The 25130-nt window shown below is 54.5% G+C and overlaps 1 protein-coding gene across 1 annotated transcript in view; it reads right to left on the bottom strand.

Annotated features, from left to right (window-relative positions):
* Positions 1 to 25130, bottom strand: part of LRP5 (LDL receptor related protein 5) — an 87519-nt gene that overhangs the window by 59096 nt on the left and 3293 nt on the right. Inside the window, exons 2-4 of the mRNA XM_040255212.1 lie at positions 19348 to 19545; positions 11983 to 12179; positions 10778 to 10909 (exon numbers count right to left, since the gene is read on the bottom strand). Of these exons, the coding sequence (XP_040111146.1) occupies positions 10778 to 10909; positions 11983 to 12179; positions 19348 to 19545 (527 nt within the window). The remainder of the gene's footprint in view (positions 1 to 10777; positions 10910 to 11982; positions 12180 to 19347; positions 19546 to 25130) is intronic.

Below are 25130 nucleotides of genomic sequence, written 5' to 3'. Positions count from 1 at the left end.
CCCCTTCCACACCTCAACTCGGAAAACGGGCTTTTCACGATGGGCAAAACAAGAGTGCATCCCAGGGCCTGGACTGACCACATCACCACACATGGAAGGGGTGGGGCCTGTGAGTTCCCTGCCCCCCAACCCAGCAGGCAGGGTGGACAGCACCCTGTCCCCCGCTGAACCACCTGCAGCTCCAAGGTCACGGCCCGCCATGGGAAGGACGAGGCTCACATCTCAAGGCTCCCCCAAGGCCGCACCACCCCCGAAGGCTCCTCCTGCCAGAGATGCCTCTCCGCCTGCCTGACGCGTCCTCAGCCCCCGTCCTGGCTCTCGGGTCTCCTGCGTCCGTCTCCCCTCGCTGCCCCCATGGGAGGCAGAGCCAGCCTTGACCGTGACCCAGGCCCAGACCCACACAGGCAGAGCCAGGCCCAGCGTAGGCCGCGGTCCACGCTGCAGCTTCTAAGGCCATAAACAGCTTCACAGCAGGCAGGCAGCAGGCTTGTTTTTGTTTTTTAGCAATTGATTTTCTCCACTGCCCCCCTGGGGTAAGCGGTTGGACAAACACTGAGACCACAGGCCGGCACCCCAGCCCAGGAAACCGCGCCGAGCGACCACAGGGTCACAAGGCACAGAGGAAGTGGCCGGGCCGGACGCTGGCTCCGCTGGAAACCTGAGGCCCAAGCAGCTGTCCCCCCACAAGGCCCACCTCGGGCCTGCCAGCCAGGCTGCAGGGAGGCTACGGCCCCTAGGAACCCCAGGCCGGGTAGGCGCCCTGGCCTGGGGGCTGGGCCTGCGTGCACGGCTCTGGGACGGGGGTCACCCTGCCCTGAGGCCTGGGGTCACTGGACAGTGGCCAGGTCAGTGCCAGCCCTGCGACCCCCCCCACAGCCAGTGGCCTCCGGTCCTGTCCCCAGGCCCCTCACCTGGCCCTCCACCGGCAGCACCGCCTGGAGGTCACACCCAACCTCACCCCCAGCCCCATTTCCCTCCTGAGTGACCCTGAGCAGGCAAGCTGGCCCGTTCCTCACAGGTAGGACTCAGGTGTGGATAAGGCCCCCACGCAAGGCTGGGAACGAGAGAGACGTGTTCCAACAGAGTGTGGTTGGATGGGCAAATGAGGAGTGGGCAGCCAGGCTCCCTGAAAGGCAGGAATGTGGGGTGGGGGGCTGGCAAAGAGCCCGGGACTTGCATGAGGAAGGCTCCGTCCCACCTCTTCAGGCTCCGCTCTTTAGAAAGCCCACAGAGGGGTCACTCTGAGCCCAGGCACACCAGAAGCATCCCTAGACGACTCTGGTGCACCGCAGGCAGACGTCCCTGGGGCCCGGGCGGGGCAGGGGAGTGTTGGGCACAGACCCTGGGCCAGGCTGCGCGGGCTCAGGTCTCGTCTCTGCCCCTCCTTCTGTGCCTCTGACGGTGCGTGTGGACAACGCAGGCCGGCCAGAGAGCCTGCCTCATACAGCGTCACTCCTAGCCCCCAGGAGGTGCTGGGGGCTGCGGCGTCCGTCCACCAGCGCCCGGACCTTGAGAGCACAGAATGTGTCCCTGAGGGGACCCGTCTCAGCCCCCGGGGTCGGTCCAGGGCCAGGCTGGAGCTGGGCGCAGCCGCAGAAACAAGGGGCACGTCGGACAGGCTGGGAGGGTGCGGGCTACATGTGGAGTGACCACAGTCTCGCTGCGGCCAGTGGACACGGGCATCCGCGCACCTGACCGCACCCAGGACACCCGCCTGTCCAAGGCCCCAGACCCACGACGACATATTTTTCTTTCAAAGAATATGGCAGGCTCCCCTCTCCTCTTTGATTAGTTTTAAAAGTTAGTCTTCAGACTCAGACACAAAAGAACACATGCTGTGTGGTTCCATTTCTATGACGTTCCGGAACAGGCAAAACTAATCCGTGCTGATGGAAGTCAGGACAGCGGCCGCCTCGGTGGGGGGGGGGGGGGTGGGGGAGTTGGTTTATGGCGGGGGGCTGCCAAGGGCACCAGGGAACTTTCCGGGTGGTGGAAGTCTTCTGTATCTGGTGTGGGGTGGTGGTTATGCAGATGTATACAACTGTCAGCGCTAATCAAAATCTACACTTAGAACCTGCGCGTTTTACTGTCTGCAAGTCATATTAAATACCTCAATTTCTTAAAAAAAAAAAAAAAAAAGTCAGCCCTTGGGCTTGTGACACCATTTCTTAGGACGGTGGAATCTGATTTTCTTGCTATTAAAAATTCACGGTCCGTGGCTGAGAACAGCAGCTGCCTTCTGTTTGCAGAGTCGACGCCAATCACTGCCCGGGCGGCGGCGGCCTGGACCACAAGGGCCTCCTTTCTTTTCCCTTCGACCTACTTCCCCGATAAGTGACAAGACAGCCAGGCTGGGAACAAACGCACCCCTTATCCCTCGGGCCTGAGCCTCGGCTAATCCTCCCGGACAGACGGACGGACGCGAGGGGCCCAGTTGTCAGCCCGCCCGTCAGACCCGACAGTAGGCGCCTCTGTCCCTCCGGCTGCCCCCGCCCGGCCACATCTCCGCCGCCCTTTCGTCTCCTGTCCCCACGAACATCTGTTAAAACTCCTTCCTGGCGAGGTGCGCCAGGCGGGCCGTCAATCAGCAGGCCCCCGCCTCATCTGGAAAGGCCTGGGCTGAGGGTATGGAGAATGACGCCCCAGCACCGCCTGGCCACCCCCGGGTAGCGGAGCCACATGCCCCAGACACGGGCCCGCAGGTCACCTGCCCAGGTCACTCAGGCCCCGAGGAGGGGGTTGCCCCACGGGCATGAAGAAGGCCCAGGGACAGAAGTCAGAAGAACAGGGCAGGTCCCCCGAGGGGCGGGCCCCCCGAGCGGCTGGGAGCAGCGGCAAGAGCGAGCACCCTGGGTCGGTGGTGGTAACTCCCAAATAAGGCCCCGCTACTGCTGTTTTTAGCCCATTCCACATAATTGGAAAAACATGGGGAAAACCAAAGTCAGCCGGGCACCTCCGTCGGCGTGGCTGCCAGGGAGGGGGCGGGGAGGCTGGCGCTGGAGGGCACGCGGGCTCGCGGTCTGGCCCGGGCCGGGCTCCTGGCCCAGGGCGGGCTCCCCGCCTCAGGGACCAGAGTCCCTCGGTTCCTCCCAGGCTTCACTCAGCCCCCAGCAAGGCCAAGGCGGAGGAGGGCCACTGGCTGGGACAGCCACTCCAGTCTCGGAACACACTGGCACCTCCCTGGGTCTCTGGAAACACGGGCCCCCAAAGCCAGTGGGTGTCACATCCCCGCCCAGGGGGCTGTGGGGAAAGAGACGCCCCTCGGCCCACAGGCAGGGAGTCCCGGGGCTCCTGTCCTGTCTGCGTACCCCTGCCCGGCTGGCTCTGCCTCTCCCGACACCCGATCCAGCCCCGCTGAGGGGCGTGCTCCGATCTCCCCACGTCACTAGTGAGGAGGCCGCGGCTCAAGGCGCTGACGGACGCCCCACTGTGCACATTCAGCAGCAAGTGAACCAGCCCCCACTCCACCCTCCACTTCCCTGAGGGCCCCCCGCAGCCGCCTCGGGATGTCGCAGGCTCCCATTTGCTGGGGTCCAAGTGTCATCCCATCTCAGCTTTGCCCCGGGGAAGGCGCTGACCCCTGCACAAGGCCGGCTCTCCCTGGCTCAAAATCAGGAAAAAATACAGGATTCACGCACGTCACACAAATGTCTCCAAATTCAACTCCATGGGTTTCTCTGATGGCTCAGCTGGTAAAGAATCCGCCTGCCAATGCAGGAGACCTGGGTTCGATCCCTGGGTCGGAAAGATCCCCTCGAGGAGGAAATGGTAACCCACTCCAGTATTCGTGCCTAGAGAATCCCATGGACAGGAGCCTGGAGGGCTCCAGTCCATGGGGTCACAAAAAGTCAGACAGGACTGAGTGACTAGCACACAGACACAAGCATAAAAGGTCAGGCACCTGAGGTGCATCCGCAAGTCACGCCCGAGACCCTGGCTTCCCATCCTGAGAAGTTTCCGGCCATGCGGGTGGTTCCCAACCAGCTACCCGGCAGCTGCCTTGGGCACACATCCAGGGCAGAGGCAGCCCTCAGCCACCCACACCTAGTCCCTTGTCATGGAGGTTTGCTGGGGCCAGGAACCTAGATGTCACATGGGTGATGGTAATTCCAACAAAGCCAGGCCCCTGCCCTGATCCAGAATCCTTCTAGCTCAACACTGGCCTTCATCCCCAGAAAGGAGAGCCACATGCCTGGCTCCCCAACTGGCCAGACGAAGAGGGTTCCCCAAACACTGGGCCCCCCTCCCCAGCTCCTCTGGGTACCAGATGGCATCCACATCTACTCCTGATTCCAAATGTCCATGGAAGAACTGCTCTCCTGCCATCATGCCTGCCTGGCTCCAAGTTCAAGTTCAAATTCAAGCACAGCTCATATTTGTTAGGCAGCCAGGCCTTCCTCTCAACAACCCCATGAATCAGGTACTACATGCTTACTCCTCGCTTAGTCGTGTCCAAGTCTTTGCGACCCTGTGGACAATAGCCCGCCAGGCTCCTCTGTCCATGGGGATTCTCCAGGCAATACTGGAGTGGGTTGCCACACCCTCCTCCAGGGGATCTTCCCAACCCAGGGATCAAACCCAGGTCTCCCACATTGTGGGCAGATTCTTTACTGTCTGAGCCACCAGGGAAGCTGATCATCCTTTTTTACTGCTGAGGAAATGGAAGCACAGAGAGGCTGAACCAATTTCCCAAGATCACACAGCCGGCACATGAGTTAAGGTTTCATAAAAGGAACACTGCACACAGAAAGCCGTCACATGGTTGAAAAGTGAAAGTGTTAGTCGCTCAGTCGTGTCTGACTCTTTGTGATCCCATGGACTGTAGCCCACCAGGCTCCTCTGTCCATGGAATTCTCCCAGGCAAGAATACTGGAGTCCCGGGTTGCCATTTCCTGCTCCAGAGGATCTTCCCAACCCAGGAATCAAACCCGAGTCTCCTGCATTGCAGGCAGATTCTTTACCATCTGAGCCACCAGGAAAATCACTCTAAATTCTGGGTATGCCCAAGAGAGCATTTCCTCGCTACCCGAAGTCTTCAGCAGGCTCTCAACTGAAGACCAAAGCCGTGTTGTATGTCACGAATGTTGCCTTCGACACACCTTATCCGGGACGGAAGGTGCCCAGGCACAGTCTGTGTCCATTTCCCTTTGTCCCAGAGGCCATCCCCCTAGCCCAGGGCCTCCTCCAGAGGCCTCACCGCGTGGCTTTGGCTCTTGACCCCCGTGAGACACTGGACCTCACCAATTCCACAGCCAAGAGGAGATCCCCGAATGATCCCAGGGCCTCCTCAGCTGGCCCCGGAATTCCATCCTCCCTACCGGACACCCCGAGCCTCGGAAGACCCTGGCGGCCCTCCATGGGCACTGCTGCCTTCCGGCCAGCAAGGCGCCTGCGCCAGATCCTCGGAGCCTCACCAGTGACATTCAATAGGCTTCAGCGCCTCATTTTCTTCATGTTACCCTCGCATTGCCAGCCTCTGTCTCCAGGCAGTATTTGCAGCTGATACCCCGCATGGCGTCAGCAGTCAAAACCCGCATTCCACACATGATTTACGTCCTCCGGGACGTGGAACGACACACACCAGCGGTGCGGCCACTCGGGTGGCTGCAGGAGCAGGGAAGGCAGCCACTGCGCTCAGGAGTCGGGAGCGGGTCAGTGTGGCGGGCGGGGGGGGGGGGGGGTCCTTTCATCAAACGTCGTCCTTTAACATGACACTGTGTCTCTGGCAAAGAACAGAGGCTGGGCGCGGGGGGGTCCGCGTCCCGAAGCCCCCTGTCCGCCAGGGGAGGCATCACTGTGTGTGACGTCTGAAACCCTCAGCCCCACTGGGTCCTCACTGCATCTGTCGCCCAGACAGCCGAGGAGGCCCCCTCCGGGACAGAACCCCCTTCTCATTCACGCCCGCGCTCCTCTGGGTGAAGGACACGGGGAGATGTTTGAGGACCACCCCGAATGTCCAGAAAGCCACCTTGGGGGCAAACCCTTGAAATGCTCTAAGAAGCTTCTGGGTTGCCTCTCGACTTCAGTTAAAACATTTAGGAAATTCTGTTTACCCTTTCCCACCCTGGCTGCCCCCAGATTGCTTCAGCTTCTAACAAGCTCCAAAGCAGGAGCTACGTAAGCCGCCCTTGACCCCCCAGAATGAACCCTGCATCAGTGGGAAGCAATTGGGGTGTGAACAAGCATTATAAAAACCAGGCCCTGGGCATCCCGTTCTCATGCAAACCAAGACTCCCGTCCATAGCTTTTGTCTCTCTAAGCTGTTCCCTCTTCTGACCTGACACCCTGGTCCTGGACGGGGCATATGGAGCAAACGCAGGCGGATGCAGCCTCAGTGTGACGACGTCCTGTCTGCCTCTATGCAGCCCCCCGCCCTGTCCCTCGCTCCCACCCAAGCAGGGGCCCCTCAGAATGACAACAAGAACATTTTTCTTCCACGAGCTTGGCATTCTCCAGCTGAGTCATTTGAAAAAGTGTCCTTCACAGCTGGGGAGGGGGCAGTTCTGACCAAACCAGGGAAGGTGGCCCCAGTGGCTGACTCCCAGGGGCTCTTTGGGAACTGGATCAGCCCCAGCCCCACCCCACCCTACACCCCGCACACCCCGCCCCCGAGGGCTTGCTTCCGACAGGAAAGACAGGCTTTGCTGCTAATCCCCAGTTCCCCTCGTGGGTATCGGTGTCAGCTCCCCAGCACAGAGCTTCCAGTCCTGGGTACTGCCTCCTCCAGGAAGCTCTCCCACCCCTCTCCCTGCGGTTGATGCCTGCAGAGGGTACACAATCCTCTCAAAGGACTCAACCCCAGGTAGCGGCCCCCAGAGTTCAGAGGCCCCAGCTACTGGGATGGTGGAAGCCCAAAAGAAGCCTACAGTCCCCACTTGTTCTGATTGGAAAGGAATCTGGGCCTCCCCCAGGGGGTGGCAGGATCCTCAGACAATGGAGGCAAATCCAGCCCTGTGGCCCTGACACAATGTCAACGGCATGAATGGTGGGCATGGCTACTGTTTATGTAGACCCACTGAGTGCATGGGGTCCCATTCAGCATTTGCAACTCCTATTGACGCCCTGGGTTCTCCACAGCTTCCCTGGCAGGGGGTGGTCTCGACCCACCCCGCCCTCCCCATCTCACAGATTAGGAAGGCAGGGACAGAGTGACAGGGCCCCAGGGCTACACCCCAGGGTGGTCTGGTCAAGTCCCTTCTGGAACCCAGGCTTCTCTGGCTGTGCCACTCCACTGGGCCATGACTCTGGGCTTCCATGAGGGTTCAGAGCCCATTTCTGACAACACCCTACTCGTGGAACTTTGATGCAGGAAGGCCCCTTAACCAAAGCAGCTGCACAAGGCCCCCACTGGGGAAGGCACTGCTGCGCCAGCTACCTTCCTGGGGTTATGTCTGTCAGCTACAAATTGGTACACGGCATAGGCACTTGCATCCGCCTCTACCAAGATTAGACCGTGTGCTGCTGCGGCTGCTGACTTTCAACTCGTCCTGAAAGGAGCTCGGGGTGGAGAGTAGAAATGGAGGCATCTGTGCTCCAGGAGGACGGGCCTTCGGATGGTTAGATATTTTCAGACGCCCATTTTATGAGCCAATTCTTGTATCTCCTCATATCTAGAAAAGCGCTACAGCCCTTCATGTGACGTGACGTCTGTTCCTTGTGACTAGCAGAAACCTTCTGCAAAACTATGCGCTTGATTGCATGAACTTCTTCACCAAGATCACGTATATACTGACCTTTTCCCCTACCTCTTTCTCAGCTACCTGAGATGCTATCTCCGGGCTATCATCCTCATTTTACCGCAAATTAAACGTAACTCACAATTCTCATACTGTGTATTTTTTTCAGTTGACATATCCATCCCTGGTCCTTCCCCAAATGTCCACATGCAGCCTGGTTCTAGATACCTGGAGTGGGCGGAGATGGCAACCATCCATGTATCCCCCTCCCTCTCCCAGAGCAGACATCACCAACGGATCCAACACAGGGCTCAGGCAGATAGCACCCATCGATGGCAGATAACAGACAGCAGATCCAGATCCTTCTACCTCCAGGGCCAGGCCCCAAGCCAGCCCTCTCACAGCAGCGAGACTCGGAAATTGCAAAAACACAAGTAGAACAGAAATGCCCAACAGGAGGAAGATGATTTGAAGGTCTGCACACTGGATAAAACATTCTTCAGGCAGTAAACACGTGCTCTTGAAGCACTGTGCACGCGTGCTTAGTCATGCCCGACTCTTGGTGACCGCATGCACTGCACCCTACCAGGCTCCTCTATCCACGGGGTTTTCCCAGCAATTATACTGGAGTGGGTTGCCATTTCCTCCTCCAGGGGATCGTCCTAACCCAAGGATCAAACCCACATCTCCTGAGCCGCCTGCACTGGCAGGTGGAGTCTTCACCACTGAACCACCTGGGACGCATCTCATATAATTGCAAATGCTCCTGCAATACTGTCAACTGGAGTGTACAGACACATATGGCAAAAGAGCAGAGAAAGATACACCAAAATATCTCCACTATTTCCAGATTTCCCTTTAGTTTCTGCAATACACAAAGCAGAAATGGCTCCATAATTTGCAGGGACCACTGCAGAGTGGAAATGCAGGGTCCTTTCAAGTCGACAACAGAGCACAAAATGGGGCTCTTCTGAACTTGGGGCTCCGTGTGCCTGCACAGATCAGACACCTGTGAGGTCGGTCCTGACACCAACTTGGCTCCTGCCCCAGGGCAGCCACACAGGCTGTTCCTTCTCTCTGTTCCATCTCCCTCCTCCCTGCTAATCCCCAAGTCTCAGCTTAAACGGTGCCTCCTGGGGTGGACCTTCTCTGGCCATCCACCTCAGGCAGTCAGTCCCCCCGACCCACCCCCCTGTGCATTTCAGTAAGCCCCCTACACACAAGCCGTCAAGTTGCGAACTTTAAAGATGCAGATGTGCCTCTGGTTCCGGCGGGGGATCAGAACCTGTGCCACCCACGCCAGGTGTGACGACACTGCAGCTCGCCCTCCGTCTCCTATCGCTGATTGACCACCCTTCAGCTCTGCCATCTCCCACCTCCTCTCCCTCCCCCAGTCAGTAGTCTCCTGGCCTGTTCACTCGATGCCAGCTCCTTTTTGCCCTTTTTGCTGCTGTACTGTACTACTGTACTTTTCAAGGTACTCTACTGTAAGATAAGAAATGTTTTAATTTTCGTGTTTGTTTGCTTCTTATGTATTATTTGCATGAAAAGTGTTATAAGCCTCTTAGAGTACGGTACTATATACCCGATTGTGTTAGCTGGGTTACCTTGGCTAATTCTGTTAGACTTACCAACAAAGTGGACTTACCAACGCACTCCCAGAAGGGAACTCATTCAGATTAGGAGACTTAACTATATTCTCTGTTGCAGCCCCTTTCGTGCATCTTGCATTACTCTGATCCAAATCTGTTGACAACTTTTATTCGCGTGTGTGCCCCGTCAACCTGACCCAACTGGCCCGTGTGCTCTGTGAGTGGCAGGGAAACAGGCCTGCCAGCTCGCTAGCTGCTTTAACCTTAGCACGCAGCAGGCGCGTGGGAACGACCTGGGGGTACATGGAACCTAGCGGATGCCATGTTTTTCAGATTTGCCATCATGAACTTTTGTTTTAAATCCAGGACTAAGTTCTACTACTGCTCCTCCCTTCTGCCCACAGCCCACCAGGGAAGCCCTCGCCTTCCCTTTCTCTCCCTCAAGTGGGGCTGGCCCAGGGGTGGCTGCTTCCAGTCACCTCTCACCACCCCCCTTGCTGGTCTGGCCCGAGTTCACCCTGGTGCTGCCTGACTGTGCTGGGCCCTGGACGTCCCCAGGGACAAGCTGTATTCTAGACACATATCATTTCCAGAAGAGCACACCCTGAACCCCACACCTGGCAGTAAAGGCCCCCAGGCAGCGCCCCAAGATGGGTAACACTTCGTTACAAATAATCACAGCACGAGTGCTTGAAGCAGCAAGCGAGCGACAAGCAAGGGGGAGAATAAAGAGGCGGAAAAATGTTAAAAGCAAAGAATATCACTTGTGCGGGGGGTGGGGGGGCGGGAAATCAGGTAAACTTCATGCATCCGGAAGCTAACTCCCATTGCGGATGTGTTCACGACCTGCGTTTCCAGGGGGTGGGAAGGAAGGGGGTGATTATGGCAGGAAGAGTCCATGGGGATGGGATGCAAGGGTCAAAACGAGCTATAGATTTCCCTGAGGTCCAGGGGTTAAGACTCTGCTTCCACAGCAGGGGGCACAGTTTCCACCCTTGGTCAGGGACCCAAGATCCCACACTGCCACAGTGTAGCCAAAAAAAAAAAAGAAATAAAAAATAAAATGTTTTTTAAATGAATTATAAGTTCCACAGGAACGCTTATGAAAAAAGTAGAAGAGCAAAGACAGGAGCTTTCGGGAGGGCCCACGGTGCCACACAGTGGGGAGCCCTCGGCGGGAGGAGAGGCCGACATGTCTGCCGCTGCCTCCTGCCTCCCAGTTCCCGGCACACCGCCCTCCTTACCCTAACAGTTGACAACGGCCGGCTTTTAGGGTGTGATCACACAAGCAGGCAGGGTGCGCGGCACTCAGGGTCTCAGCCCATCCGGCACGACCTCCTCTTACAGACGGGAACCCCAGGGTGCCCGTCGGGCAGCAGAGCCCCCGTCGGGCAGCAGAGCCCAGATCTAACCCAATCCCGGCGGCTTGGAGCCCAGACCGTGTGAGCCCCTCCCCAAGGAAAGCAGACGGTGGGCACCCAGGCCGGTGGCCGCCCCTCCGCGGCTCACCTGCCTTGCACGTCTGGCCGTCGTCCTGAAGCTGCACGCCCGTGGGGCAGGCGCAGGCGTAGAAGGGCTCCCGCGGGGACAGCAGGCACAGATGGGAGCAGCCGCCGTTGTCCTCCTCACACCGCGTGTGGTCTGCGGGAAACGGGGCGAGGGGACACGGTTCCGGAACTGACCCTCGACCCACACTCCCGCCTCGCCCGATGTGGGCATCCTCCCCGCCCCTCCTCCTCCTGCTCTCAATTTCCTACAACGAGAAACTCGTCTACATCAGGGCCCCTCCAAGGCCACGTCCCCCGTGGAGGTCACCCCCAGCCCTCGCTGGCAGGATCCCAGGACCTGCCCCCCGGCAGTGGTGCTGCCCTGAGTCGGGGGTTCCTGGAGCGGAGGCCTGTTTTATCTGTCACGTGCTTGGACCTCATGGGCTCTGCACAGGTGCTCGGTGGCCACACAGGGCTGAGCCTCTCGATGCTGATGACGAGACTTTTCGCTCTCCCTGGCACAACCATCAGGCAACTGAACTGACACTCCCGGCATCTCACTCTGCCCAGGACAGGATGGGGCGGGACCCATGAAACACCAAGTGCTGAAAGTGTCAGTCGCTCAGCTGTGTCCGTCCGACTTTCTCCAGGCAAGAACAGTGGAATGGATTGCCATTCTCTTCTCCGGGGGAATCTTCCCAACCCAAGGATTGAATCCAGCTTGCATTTAAGGATCACGGAGCTCTCCCCAGAAGACAAGTCCAGAGAGCCCCATCCCGGGACCCCACTTAAATTCAAAGTTGGAACCTTCAACAGCATCAAGGCCAGAATCCACCCCTCACCCTCTGTGGTCCCCATGGGACCTGGTGGAGGTCCCCATAAGGGCAGGTGATGGTCCTTGAGGGAGTGGGTGAACCCAAGTCCCTGGCCCTGCTGGCTGCCTGTCACAGAGGCTTTTCACCATCAGAGATCCCTCCATGACCCCATGGGGAGCCCAGGCTGAGAACTCAGACCTGGAGCAGATTTTCCATGAGTAAGTATGTAACCTCCACCGGGCCTTGAAAAACAGGGCAACCTTCCTTGGGAATCCTTTTGCCACCCCCAAGGACAGCCCTGCCCAAAGCAGCCCCCACGCCAGCTCTGCAGAGGGACCTCTCCCAGCCTGCCCCCTCCCCAAGTGAAGACACCACCCTCCCACACTCAGCCCCGGCCTGGCCCCTGACTTACAATAAGGCTGCCGCTCCGGGCTGAGCACTTGAATATCCATGGGCGAGTAGAGAGCGCTAAGGATCTCCTTCCTCTTGTCTCCAGTCCTCTTGTTACAGGCGTGGATGGAGCGGGTCTGCCAGTCTGTCCAGTACAGAGTGTCTCCAGAGAGCGTCAGGGCAAAGGGGTGCGTCAGACTGCCCTCCACGACCTTCTGCCTGCAGGGGCGGGTAGAGAAGCCATCAGGGGGGGTCCCCACTGCGTTGCCCTTCTTGTAAGCCTTCCATCATCACTGGTGACCCATCGACATCACACCGGATCATGGAGCAGTGATGGAGCAGCCTGAGATCCCAGCATCCCAGGAACCCTCCATCAGGTTGCACCTTCCAGACCCAGCCAACCTCCCACCACCCCGACAATGACATGGGCGCCCTTGCACACGTAACTGCTCCCCATCCAACCTGCTTCTAGAATAGGGGATGCCGGCAAAATACCCGACAAGGAAGAAACATGGAAGGGAAGTGGCAAGCAAGAAGCCACACCTGGTGGCAACACACTGATGACAAGCATGTGTCCTGCCTGATGCTCTAACAGCTTAATACAAACCAGAACAAAAGTAACTTGCCCTTTCCTCTGAAACCAATAATTTATTTACCAAAGCAACTTAAACTTGCATCAATCTGAAAATAAAAAAAAAGGTAGTCTCTTCTGGGCATCAGGGCATCCCAGGTGGCTCAGTGATAAAGAATCCGCCTGCCAATGCATCAGACACAGGAGATGTGGGTTCCATCCCTGGTTCAGGAAGATCCCCTGGAGAAGGGAATGGCAACCCACTCCAATATTCTTGCCTGGGAAATCCCATGGACCGAGGAGCCCATGGGGTCGCAAAAAGTCAGACACAACATAGCGACGAAGTACCTACAGGGACAGGGAAGAAGAGTTCTGTGTATTTATAACACCCAGCAAATAAGAGCTTGTGCTTCCATGAGACTATGGATGCTGGTAATAGAACCATAATCTACACAGCTGGTAGCATGCAATTACCTGGCTTGATGGCTCTCGCCCACTGTAGGGTAGGAGGCAGGAGCTGTGGGTGGGTGGCCACCAGCACGTGCTCAGCCCCCAGCGCAGCACCCAGGAGAGAAATGCTCGAGAGGCGCCACTGGCGGAAGACCACACCCTCGTGCTCAGTGGCAATCTGACCCGATTGCCTCTTCCCTGTTTTTTGGCTGTTCTTTTCGGCCGTGCCACGCGGCACATTGGATCTGTTTCCCCAGCCAGGGATCGAACCCGAGCTCCCTGCAGTGAAGTGCGCAGTTCTAACCACTGGATCACCAGGGAAATCCTTTCCCTGCTTCTTTGCTGTCACTTTTTAAAAAAATTGATTGAATACAAAGGATCGTTAGAGAATGTGTTCACTCACTAAGCCGTGCCCGACTCTTTTACCATCCCATGGATGGTAGTCTGCCAAGTTCCTCTGTCCATGGGATTTCCCAGGCAAGAATACTGGAGTGGGTTGCCATTCTCTTCTCCAGGGGATCCTCCCGACCCAGGGATCAAATCCTGCATTGCCGGTGGATTCTTTACTACTGAACCACTAGGGAAGCCTCATAAGAGAACACTATACTAACAAATCAGACAACCTAGAGAAAATAGATAAATTCCGAGAAGCATACAATCTTCCAAGAGTGAATCATGAAGAAACAGAAAATCTGAGCAGACCAAGAACTAGTAACAACATTGAGCCAGTAATCAATAAACAGCCCCCAAACAAAAGTCCAGATCCAGACGGTTTCACAGGTGAATTCTACCAAATATTTAAAGAAGAGTTAGTACCTATCCCTCTCCAATTATTCCAAAAAATCGAAGAGGAAGCAGAGAATAGTTATCACCAAAAAGACAAGACACAACAAGGTTGGCAGGTTTGTAGAGAAGAGAAACCCTCGTGCGTTGTTGGTGGCGATGTAAATTGGTACAGCCAGTATGGGAAATAGTATGGAGCTTCCTCAAAAAAACTCAAAATAAAACTACCGCACAATCCAGCAATTCCATATCTGAATAAGTTCCCTAAGAAAATGAAAACGCAAACTTGAAATGATCTAAGTATCCCTGTGTTCATTGCAACTGTGATTACAATGGCCAATGTATGGAAGCAACCTCTGTCCATAAACAGATGAACTGACTGAATAAAGAAAAGATGGGGTGTGTGTGTGAATAAAATCCAGAATACTATTCAGCCATAAAAATAATGAAATCTTGTCATTTGTGGCACCATGAACGGACCTGGAGTATTATGCCAAGTGAAAAAGGGTCGGAGACAGAAAAGCAAATACCATATGATTTTCTTGACACGTGAATTCCAGAAAACAAAAGGGAAACAGACTCACAGATACAGAGAACAAACAGGTGGTTGCCAGAGGGGAGGGGGTGGGGAAACAGACGAGATAGACGGAGGAGATCAGAGGTACAAACTTCCAGCTACAAGATAAATCAGTCATGGGGATTTATGCAATGTATACTTAAGGACTATGGTCAATAATACCATGATGAGTCTGCTTGGGGATGGATGGTTAACTGTTCTTGCTGTGATCATTTCATAATTGAATCACGATGTTTCACACCTGAAACGAATACAGTAATATTGTATGCTAATTATAACTCCATAAAAAATATTAAAAGCCCAACCTCGTAGATTCAGAGAATAGACTAGCGGTTGCCAGAGGCGGGGCAGTGGGTGAAATAGTGGAAGAGATCAAAACACACCAATTTCCAGATTTAAGGTAAGTCAGTCCTGGGGGTGTAATGTACAGCAGGTACATTAACAATACATAACAATGTACAGTTAACAATATCGTATTGTATTTAAAAGTTGCCAAGAGAGCAGATCTTGTAAGTTCTCATCACAAGGGAAAAAACTGTAACTATGTATAGGGATAGAACTGGACATGGAACAACAGACTGCTTCCAAATAGGAAAAGGAATACATCAAGGCGGTACATTGTCACCCTGCTTATTTAACTTATATGCAGAGTACATCATGAGAAACGCTGGACTGGATGAAGCACAAGCTGGAACCAAGATTGCCAGGAGAAATATCAATAACCTCAGATATGCAGATGACACCACCCTTATGGCAGAAAGTCAAGAGGAACTAAAAAGCCTCTTGATGAAAGTGAAAGAGGAGACTGAAAAACTTGGCTTAAAGCTCAACATTCAGAAAACTAAGATCACGGCATCTGGTCCCATCACTTCATGGCAAATAAATGGGGAAACAGTGGAAAGAGTGGCTGACTTTATGTTTGGGGGCTCCAAAATCACTGCAGATGGTGATTGCAGCCATGAAATTAAAAGACACTCCTTGGAAGAAAAGTTATGACCAACCTAGACAGCATATTCAAAAGCAGAGACATTACTTTGCCAGCAAAGGTCCTTCTAGTCAAGGCTATGGTTTTTCTAGTAGTCATGAATAGATGTAAGAGCTGGACTATAAAGCTGAGCGCCGAAGAATTGAGGCTTTTGAACTGTGGTGTTGGAGAAGACTCTTGAGAGTCCCTTGGACTGCAAGGAGATCCAACCAGTCCATCCTAAAGGAGATCAGTCCTGGGTGTTCACTGGAAGGACTGATGATGAAGCTGAAACTCCAGTACTTCGGCCACCTAATGCAAAGAGCTGACTCATTTGAAAAGACCCTGATGCTGGGAAAGATTGAAGGCAGGAGGAGAAGGGGACGACAGAGGATGAGATGGTTGGATGGAATCACCTACTCAATGGACATGAGTTTGAGTAAACTCCGGGAGTTGGTGATGGACAGGGAGGCCTGGCATGCTGCAGTCCATGGGGTCGCAAAGAGTCAGACAGGACTGAGCGACTGAACTGAACTGACTGATAGGGATAGTCATTAACTAAACTTATTAGGGTCATCATTTTGCAATATATATGTACAAGGGGGAAAAAATGTAACTATGTGATAAGGATAGATGTTAACTAAACAACCAAACTTATTACAGTCATCATTTTGCAACATACATGTGTAACAAATCACAGTGTAATACACCCAAAATGAACATAATTGTATATGCTAATTATATCTCAATAAAAACCAAAACCGAACAAACAAAAAAAAATGTCTTGAGGTGAAATTCACATAACACAAACTAACCATTTCAAAGTGAATAATTCAGGGCCACGTAGCACATTCACAATGTTGGGCAACCACCACCTCCAGCTACTTCCCAAACACTCCCATCCCCATAGGAAAACCCCAAACACACCAAGCAATTAATCCTCATCTCCTCAACTCTCCTGCCCCCACAGCGCCTGCTGACACCAGTCTGCCTTCTGTCCCTAAGGACTGGCCTGCTCTGGACTTTCTGAATAAATGGAGTCACACAATATGTGGGCTTTGGTGTCCAGTCTCCCTCAGGAGCAGCAGGTTTTCAAGCCATCCGTGGCGTGTCATTTCTCTGTTCACTCTTGTTGTGGGTGAGCAATACTCCATTGCACAGATGTGACACACCTCATGTATCCATCTAGCATTCATCTGTTGGTGGGCATCTGAGTTGTCTCCACCTTTCGGCTATTGTGGATGGTCCTGCTATGGATATTCATGTACACACATTTATTTCAATACTGATTTTCAATTCTTTGCAGGTATAAACCTGGCAGGGCCTCCCAGGTGGCTCAGTGGTACAGAAGGCGCCTGCCAATGCAGGAGACACGGGAGATGTGGGTTCGATCCCGGGTCAGGAAGTTCCCCGGGAGCAGGAAATAGCAACTGGCTCCAGTATTCTTGCCTGGGACATCCCACAGACAGAGGAGCCTGGCAGGCTACAGTCCATTGAGTCTCAAAGAACCGGATATGGCTGAGCACACTCAGCAGCAACATAAGCCTAGGAGCAGAATCGCTGGATCCTACGCTAACTCAATGTCCACACCCCGAGGGACCATGGAACTGCTTTCCATGATGTCACTGAGAAGCCAGACGCCCGTCACTTCTCAGGGCTGTTTCTCCTCCCTGAGCCCTGCCTCAGCTGGAGGGCCCCCACGAAGCCAGTGCCAGACTCAGCTCACTTCACCCACCCTCCCTGCTCCTTTCAGGATGCCCTGGGCCCCTAGATCCAACTCCACCCACGCCCCCTCTGCCCGCTCTGCCTTCACTGAGGGCTTACTGTGTCCAGAAACCATCCATAATAAACCCAGACCCTGTGAATACCTCTGGGAAGCACCATTACAATCCCCAACGCCCATCCCAGGCCCCAAGGCTCAGAGCAGTGAAGCAACCCAGCCACGGTCATGAGCAAGAGAGAGGCCTGGCAGGCCCGTCTGCTCCAGGGCTCACCCTCTTTACCAGGAGGTCATGTGCCACCTGAACAGCCCTGGCCGCATCCATAAACAGCACTGACCATCTGCAGAGCCAGAAGAATCAGGTAGGTAGAAGAGGGGCTGGAAGCGGGCCCTGGGGTCACAGTGCCTCACTTCCAGCCTTGGCTCTGACTAGCTGTGTGGCCTTGGGCGAGTTCACGTCCCTCTCTGTACACCGTCATAATAGCGGATCATAACTGCAGACACAGGGCTTCCCAGGTAGCGCCAGTGGTAAACAAATAAAAAATAAAAAAACCTGCCTGTCAATGCAGGAGACACAAGAGACATGAGTTCGAACCCTGGGTTGGGAAGATCCCCTGGAGGAGGAAATGGGAAGCCACTCCAGTGTTCTTGCCTGGAGAATCCCATGGACAGAGGAGGCTGGTGGGCTACAGTCCGTGGGGTCGCAGAGTCAGACATGACCGAGCACCGGCATACTAGATGGCAAACACTTCACAGGATTGGTATGAGGGCGAAATGAACTGACGGATGTCCAGGAAAACCCCAGTGTTATACGAGGGCCAGCCGTCACATCATCACGTGGCCACCATATCCTCGCCACCATCATCACCTTCATCAACACCATCGTCATCATCACTACCACCACCACCGCCAGATTTTAAATGCCACCATCATCCTCACTGCCCCTCATCACAACCCCTTGAGCAGGGCACTCCCACCTGCAGCCTCTGTAGACTCTAAAGCTCACCCTTCACAACTGCCTGGATCACTCAGCAATCCAAGGACCTTGGTTCCCCAGGCCACCAAATCTCAAACCAGGCCCCAGGCCAGGCTGTGATCCAAGGACAATGGGAGGAAACGTTTCAGATCAGCTGGGGCACAGGCTCAGCTCTAAGAAGCCTGAAACGCACTGAGGCTTCCTGCCGACAGTCAGGAGAGTGACCTTAGAGGTGGGTCTTCCAGCCACAGTCCCGCCCTCAGTGACTGAAGCTCCAGTCGGGAGCTTGGCTATAACCTCGGAATACACTCAGAGCCAGAACCCCCCAGCTAAACCCCTCCTAAATTCAGATGCCCACAGAAGTCTGTTCGCTGTTTCAGGCCACCAGAATCAGGTACTTTGTTACATGGCAGCAGATTACCACGGCACACAGCCTGGATAAAACGTGGCAAGGCTGCCACCTCTGCACGTCTGCTCCAGCTGGTGTCTGCCTGTGTCTGCCGAGGTCCAGCCACTGCATCTTCCCATGAGGCGTCATCACAACCCTGAGCATCCACACCCTGCCCGCCTGGCCCAGGAGCCTGGCCAGTGTAGGTTCAGGGTCTGTTCAAGCGGGAGAAGCCCCAAGACTTGGCACAGAGCCAGCAGGCAGGAAGTCAATGAATAAACTACCCTTGACTGGTAAGGGCAGGCAGGAGGGCAGGGTGGGGGTGGGGTGGGGTTCCTACATGTAAAATGTCATGAAGCAGGGAAGCTGTTAAGCTGACCAGGTGACCAGCAAGCCCTAACAGCAATTGCCAACAAAGACAACACCCTTTTCATTCATTCAGCCTATTTTACTGAGCACCTACTATGCGTAAGGCCCTCTAGCCAGACAGGAATGCAGTGAACACAATTCTGGCCACACTTCTGCCTCCAGAAGCTCAGTGCTGGGGGGAGGAAGGTGTGCAGAGAAGTCATCACAACCCCAGCAACTCCTGGGCCTGAGTCCACAATTGCTTATCTGCAATACTGAAACCCAAAAAACTCTGAAATTTTAAAACACTTTGGTGGCCAAACCTGGATGAAGACTAGGGGCTCTTTATAGCCTTTTCCATCCCGCTTAGAATGAACCATCTACATTTTGCCATAAAATAGATACAGGTGCCTCCCCAGACCCTGCTTGGGTAGGACGTCAGATATGGTGTGAGCACCATTACTGATCTCTGTTCTGAGGAGGCCTGCATGCCTGAGGCCCCCAGGGTTTCAGGTGCAAGACCACGGGCCTGAGTTGAGAAGGATCAACCAACGCCCAGCGGGGACTGGCGGGCTGGAGGGTAAGGGGAGGGCCCAGAGCTGGGACTTACCGGAAGGAGCCGTCCAGGTTGGCGCGGTGGATGAAGCTGAGCTTGGCGTCGGCCCAGTACAGCTTCTGCTCCTCCAGGTCGATGGTCAGCCCGTTGGGCCAGTAAATGTCAGAGTCCACAATGATCTTCCGGGTGCTGCCATCCATCCCTGCCCGCTCGATCCGAGGTGTCTCCCCCCAGTCTGTCCAGTACATGTACCTAACGAGGACAGAAACGCTTGCTTGTGATTTTTGTTTCCTGTCTACATGAATGCAAGCATATGAAACTGAGACAATGAATCTGCCCAGAAACCTCATCCAGTGTTTAGGCTGTGGGCTATCACTACTTCTGATTTGCTTTCTAAGCAGTTAGTGATGCGTATATTTTTTTTGTCCAGGAAGCTTGTGGGTTCTTAGTTCCCCAACTAGGGGTTGAACCCACACCTTTGGCGATGGAAGTGTGGAATCCCCACTAATATATTATTTATTAATCAAAGTTGGATAATTAAATATCCTTGTTTCCACTTGTTCTCATTTAGCAGTATCTTCTGAGTGTTGTCTTCTTCTTACTAATAGGAATCTTTCTTGTTCTTTTAATGGGAATTTTCTTGTTCTTTGGTTGCTAAGTCACATTTGACTCTTTTGCAACCCTGTGGACTATAATCAAGACTGCCGGGAGAAATATCAATAACCTCAGATATGCAGATGACACCACACTTATAGCAGAAAGCGAAGAAGAACTAAAGAGCCTCTTGATGAAAGTGAAAGAGGAGACTGAAAAAGTTGGCTTAAAGCTCAACATTCAGAAAACGAAGATCATGGCATCTGGTCCCATCACTTCATGGGAAATAGATGGGGAAACAATGGAAACAGTGACAGACTTTATTTTGGGGGGCTCCGAAATCACTGCAGATGGTGATTGCAGCCATGAAATGAAAGACACTTGCTCCTTGGAAGGAAAGTTATGACCAACCTAGACAGCATATTCAAAAGCAGAGACATTACTTTGCCAACAAAGGTCAGTCTAGTCACAGCTTTGGTTTTTCCAGTAGTCATGTATGGATGTGAGAGTTGGACTACAAAGAAAGCTGAGCGCCGAAGAATTGATGCTTTTGAACTATGGTGCTGAAGACTCTTGAGAGTCCCTTGGATTGCAAGGAGATTCAACCAGTCCATCCTAAAGGAGATCAGTCCTGAATATTCATTGGAAGGACTGATGCTGAAGCTGAAGCTCCAATACTTTGGCCACCTGATGCGAAGAACTGACTCATTTGAAAAGACCCTGATGCTGGGAAAGATTGAAGGCAAGGGAGAAGGGAACGACAGATGATGAGATGGTTGGATGGCATCGCCTACTCAATGAACATGAGTTTGAGTAAACTCCAGGAGTTGGTGATGGACAGGGAGGCCTGGCGTGCTACAGTCCATGGGGTCAAAAAGAGCCGGACACGACTGAGTGACTGAACTGACTGACTGGACTATAACCCACCAGGCTCTGTAAGTTATTTAAGTGATTCCACACTGAACATTTGCAGTTGCTTCTGATTTTTTCCTCCTACAAAAATGCTGTAAAGGAAGTTCTAAAAGGCAGCTAAAACATGTATACTGGAATATTACTGTGCGCTAAAGAGAAGTGAGCTATTAAGCCGTGAAAAGACACGGAGCCACACAATGCATATTAGTAAGTGAAAGAGGCCAGCGTGAAACAGCTGCATACTCTGGTTCCCGCATAGGACGCTCTGTTGAAGACAAAACTACGGAGATGGTAAAAAGAGCAGGGGCTGCTGGGGGCTCAGGAGGGACGAATGAATGGAACACAAAGGGCAGTAAAATGATTCTACAGGATAATACGGGACTTTCCCTGGTAGCTCAGGCGATAAAGAATCTGCCTGCAGTGCAGGAGGCCCGAGCTCCCTCCCTGGGTTGGAAAGATCCCCTGGAGAAGGAAACGGCAACCGGCTCTAGTGTTCTTGCCTGGAAAATCCTGTGGACAGAGGAGCCTGGCGGGCTACAGTCTATGGGGTTGCAAGAGTTGGACAGGAAATTAGTGAAGGACTAAACCACCCACCATCACAGGATAATACAATGGTGGATATGTGACATTAAATCTCTGTCAAAAGCCATTAAATGGTCATGGATATGTGGGAACTCTCTGTATAATCCTCCCCTCATTTTTTCTGTGAACCTAAAACTGTTTTAAAAAAAATAAAGTCTGCTGGGACTTCCCAGGCGGTCCAGTGGTTAAGACTCCGCACTTCCATCGCAGGGGGCTAAGATCCCACGTGTCCTATTTATTTTGGTGTGGCCAAAATAAATAAATTATAAACATCTCAGTTATTCCTAGGTGGGCTATGGGTGATTCTGCTCTGCTTAACCATGATCTCAGGGTCTCCAGCCAGAACCCACCGCCTCTATAGAGGCTTCCTTATTTGATGTCCCACCATGAGAGCCGCGGGGATAATATGCATGCACCTCGGGTGATGGGTTCAAACCCCACCAGGGCCCAGCTGTCCTAGCGGGACGCCCGCTCCATGCAGCCCTTCAGGGGAGAGCACAGGGGACCCACACCGGCCTGGAGGGCACGCATCTCCTGGGTTCCCGGCCCCTTCGGCCCTGGGGGAGTCGCAGGCCACAAAGGGGCAGACCCGTTCTTCTCTGTCCATCAGTGTCTCTCCAGAGTGGAGGGGGGACAGGGCCTGGATTCCCCTCGAAAGGCCCCCTCCCACTTGAGGCCCATGAGACTCTTCAGCTGGTGTGATACCTGCTTCTGGGGCAGCACAGAAGAGTCTTGAGCAATCAGCAAACCCCACCACCCTCGGCCTTAGCGGCTGCTTTAGAGACAAATGATTGGTTTACGCTGGGCAAACAGGCATCAGCCTGGAAGGGGTGGCTCCTGTCCTGTTGTGGGGAGGCCCAGCCAGGGAGGGAGCTCAAGCCCAGACAGGGAGCAGACGGGCTGTGGGACACCAGGAGTGATACCAGGTGACTTCACGGGCATCCTAGTTCCGTGGACCATGGGCTTCCCTTTCAGCTGCCTCTATTACCAATCAAGCTCCTCCCCTATCCCCCAGCTCTCACCTCCACATCTTCAGAAGTAAAACCTCATCACAAACCCTGCGCTGCCGTCCACCAGGGACCAGCCAAGCCGGCAGGGGCGTGGGGGAGAACAGGTCCAGACTTGCCCTTTGGGGGTCTCTGTCCAGTGGGAGAGAGAAAACGGCATGCACACGGCTGCCATTCCCCCCGAGACCGAGCTCCAAGGACCAACCCCATCTGTGAGGTCAAGCGACCTTGGGGGGGGGTGTCATGTCAGAGCTGGTGCTGCTGGGTTGTAACAGATGAAGAGAACGAGCTTGCGGGGGCTTCACGTGCAGCGAGGGGCCTGCCGTACCCCGCTGCTGTCACAAGCTCCCCTGTTCTCCAGCCCCATGGGGACAGAGAACTCAGAGAGCCTCTCCAAAAAGCCTCTTATGCACGCTCCTGTGAATCCAGCGAGAAGCAATGCGGTTGTTCCCTCGCTCAGTTGTGTCCAACTCTTTGCGACCCCGTGGACTGCAGCACTTCACCATCTCCCTGAGTTTGTCAAACTCCTGTCCACTGAGTCAGTGATGCCATCCAACCATCTCATCCTCTGTCACCCCTTCGCCTCCTGCCCTCAGTCTTTCTCAGCATCAGGGCAGGGTCGTTTCTAAAAGAGTCACCTCTTCACATCAGGTGGTCAAAGTATCGGAGCTTCAGCTTCAGCATCAGTCCTTCCAATGAATATTCAGGGTTGATTTCCTTTAGGATGGACTGGTTTGATCTCCTTGTAGTCCAAAGGGACTCTCAAGAGTCTTTTCCAGCACCACAATTCAAAATGCAGGGAGAGCAGGAATTACTATTCCAGTGGGACAAGTGAGAAAACTGAGGCTCTGAAAGGGTGCGCTGCGCTGGTCACAGGCTCCAGGAGCACAGCGTGGTTTTCTCATTGGGGCCAAGGCCTGTCCACCTTGGGACACATGCCCCTCTGCCATCCTGGGGCGGTGGTGAACCCCTCCCGGCCCCTGAGGCTCACAGGTGCCCTCGGCCAGCTGCAAAGGCTCCCGCAGACCTGTTTCCCACCCCCAGCAGCCTGGAACGAGCCCAGCCTCCGGGCCCCCCAGCTGCCCAGAAGTTATCAGGAGAATAAATCTCGGCGCCCTCCACTCGTGCCCTCCCCAAAGGCTCCTCGGAGGCCAGCGGGAAAGGCCGGAAAAAGTGCAGGCTCAGGACCTCCGCGAGGAGCATAATTCAAATTCCTTCCCCCGGTTTCATAACAGAGGCCGGCTGGTTTCCTTAAATGGGGAACTCGCGGGCCACCCCGCTCTCAGAGCTGGGCCGGTGCGGACGTGCTCGTGCAGGGCCTGGACGCTGCCAGAGGCCCCGCCAAGCTCCACGGAAGAGCAGCAACTTCCGAGGCAGAGCACTGCAGCCGAGGCTCGGCGCAGAGGGCAGCGGCTGGTGCGGTTGTGGTTGGGTCTTATTTTAGGGAAGGGCCATTTTGCATTTTAAAGAGGGGGTTGGGTTTCAGCCTGGCTTCAGCTGGAGACCCAGGAGCCACCGCAGCCCCTCGTGGGCTGGTAGAGGCATGCGCCCCATCGCCCGCCCCCATGCGGGGTTGATGTCCTCTCAGCCCCAGAGCCTCAGGGCCAGAGGGGCCGCTCTGCCCCCCACCGGGGCACCTCATGCTCGCAGCAGAGGTGCCTGGCCTGGGCACTGCACTGTGCCACTGCTGAAACGGCCCAAGTCCAATCCCCGGGGTCTGTGGGCAATTCTGCCTGTGGGGCTCTTGGTCACACACACCCTGGCGTGGACGTTAGGACTGAGGACCCTCCTAATGACATCTGGGGCTGTATCCCTTCATCAGAGGAGGGAGCCCAGTTGTGAGGCAGAAAGAGGACATCACAAGAAGACACAGGGAGATGAGAGAGCCTCCCACGGGGCTGGGGAGGCGGTGGTGATGCCCCTGCAGCCTCACGTCTGTGGCCAGAGCACAGAACGAAACCCACTGTCCCAGGACTCAGCTCAAGCTCACACCAACGGCCATCACCAGGCCAGTGTTCAGCGAGGTTGGGGTGCTGCCCATGGTCCCTCCGCACCAGCCTAGCGTCCTCCCCTGCTGGGCAGCGGCACTTAAGAAGACAAAGCAGGCACTGCTGGCCTTAACCACACCCTAGACAGCCAGCCTAGGTTCCCGGTGCAGTGTTCTCACCCTGGTGAGGCTGACTCTCTGCAGCATCATTTTCGCTGCATCACACATCGGACACGTTACCAGGGAAGGAGAAGCTCAGGGGGAAAGACTGGGGCCTCAGAAATCCTGCCCAAGGTGTCAACACCAAAGTCAACTCTGCCCCCAGGGGCAGGGGTATGATCCCAGGAGGATCTGAGGAGAGAATTCAAAGGCGAGATCAGAAAAGATTTCAAATAAGACAAGCCAGAGCCAGAGATGGACCAACTCCTGTGATTGCTACAGGAAATGCCAGCATGGGTGTGAGCACAGAGACTATTCCCAACTGAGCATCAAGCACTTCTCAAACAAATACCAAGCACCTCCTAACCAAGCACCAATACCTCTCAACTGAGTACCAAGCACATCCAAAACAAGCACCCAGTACCTCTCAACTAAGCACTAAGCACCTCCCAACTAACCACCAAGCACCTCCCAACTCAGCACCAAGCATCACCCAACCAAGCACCAAGTACCTCCTGAGTACTTCCCAACCAAGCACTAGCACCTCCCAGTTGAGGACCTTCCAACCACACCAGACACTTTCCAACTGAACAACA

The sequence above is a fragment of the Oryx dammah genome, unplaced genomic scaffold, assembly GCF_014754425.2.
Source record: "Oryx dammah isolate SB20612 unplaced genomic scaffold, SCBI_Odam_1.1 HiC_scaffold_15, whole genome shotgun sequence".
In the NCBI taxonomy this organism is placed as follows: Eukaryota; Metazoa; Chordata; class Mammalia; order Artiodactyla; family Bovidae; genus Oryx; species Oryx dammah.
Note: the sequence above shows the minus strand (reverse complement) of the source record. Positions and strands in the feature narration are given on the sequence as shown.